At 32.7% G+C, this 1,485-nt stretch overlaps 1 protein-coding gene across 1 annotated transcript; it reads right to left on the bottom strand.

The window, feature by feature from the left end:
* Positions 1-227: 227 nt before the first annotated feature.
* LOC139853389 (transmembrane emp24 domain-containing protein p24beta2-like) lies at positions 228-1,264 on the bottom strand. Its single transcript, XM_071842785.1, has 4 exons — positions 1,067-1,264; positions 676-862; positions 473-580; positions 228-361 (listed from the first exon to the last, which is right to left on the bottom strand). The coding sequence occupies exons 1-4, from the start codon at positions 1,262-1,264 to the stop codon at positions 228-230; spliced, it is 627 nt and encodes a 208-aa protein (XP_071698886.1).
* Between the last annotated feature and the right edge of the window lie 221 nt (positions 1,265-1,485).

Here is a 1,485-nt window from a genome sequence, read left to right as displayed (position 1 = left end):
ATACAAGATATATAAATCAAAAATCTTTATATCAAAATCAAATGCAATGTCTTTGTACACAATCACACTTACCAGAAATGGCCATTGAAATACAAGCACTATAACTCAAAATGCGCAGTTAAGGCCAATGCCAAAATGTACATCTGGCCTAAAGAACGGCTGGTGCAGCGGACGTTACAACATCTGAATGCCAGAAAAAACTATCAGGTTTCGTATGAAACAAGTTCTTACACTCTAGATGTTCCCATCTTTCGCTCAAACAAACGTTGAAGAAGATAAACTTGCAGGATACTAGCACCAATAAGCGCCGCTGATTCAAACAGTGCTTTATGGACTGCTCTGTTACACATTTTTTCATTTACTGCATCCAAACAACAAAACAAGATATACCACATTTATATTTATGCTAATTTTAGAGACAAAATATTCAAAATGTATTTGTTTTTTGAGAACTGAGAGAAGCGTATATTACTAACTGCCTGGCGATCGTTCTCTGCCTGTAACCAGTGTTGCTCAAACTGTATGTTGTAAAGAGCTTCCTCTAGTTTTGCTATTTGATCAAACAATGGCTTGAAATGCTCTGATTTAAACAACAAAAATTATCAATATTCAATACTTGTACTAATAAAGACCTAATCAATTAAATAAAGGAACAGAAAACTGAAATATGTATACCATCTTTTACGTGTTGATCGTAGGATGCAAAATGGCCAACTTGTACATCAAAGTCAACGGTCTCATGATATGGAGACTTGTTTGTAAAACAAAAATGGTATAAACCTTTCTTATGAGCTATAAACTCGTGCTTTTCGCTAGTTCTATCTTGTACATCATATACCTCTTCTCCGGATGGGCCCTTTACCTATACGTCCAAACATTTTATGTGAAATTCGAATATAAACAAATCATTCGTAAATAAAAAAAAAAAAAAAAAAAAAAAAAACTGGTCATTCATCTATATGCAACATTAAAGCTTAAACTCGAAAAAATAACATATTGGTGTATCAACCAAACAATGACGTGCAATCATTACATATAAGATCACGTAAAAATGAAAAATATGTACCACAAGATCAACGCCATCTTCGGAAAAATGCCATGGGGATTCTGCCTTGATTACAACGAAAGAAACATAAACAGTATCTCCTTCATAATCAACATTATGAGACAAACACTCTTCTCTATCGATCACGAATCTAATACCAGAAACATGGGTTATTAGCAATGAGACAATGACAACAATTGTGAGATTTGTCTGAAACATTATAACCTTGGCATTCAAGAATTTCTACAATGATAATATTTGGATTCATATGATCATAGAACAGAAACTAATGGATAGATCTAACAAATGACCAAGTGCTTTGACATTGGCAATGGTCATGACCTTTTTGATAATAATTAGCCGTGCTTTATTAAACTAATCTATCTATCTATAGTAATATTAAAATGCTATAATGATGATATTATTATTAAGTTAATTCC

This window comes from Rutidosis leptorrhynchoides, chromosome 1, assembly GCF_046630445.1.
Source record: "Rutidosis leptorrhynchoides isolate AG116_Rl617_1_P2 chromosome 1, CSIRO_AGI_Rlap_v1, whole genome shotgun sequence".
Lineage (NCBI taxonomy): Eukaryota > Viridiplantae > Streptophyta > Magnoliopsida > Asterales > Asteraceae > Rutidosis > Rutidosis leptorrhynchoides.
The sequence above is the reverse complement of the archived record's forward strand: the minus strand, read 5'-3'. Positions and strand labels throughout refer to the sequence as shown.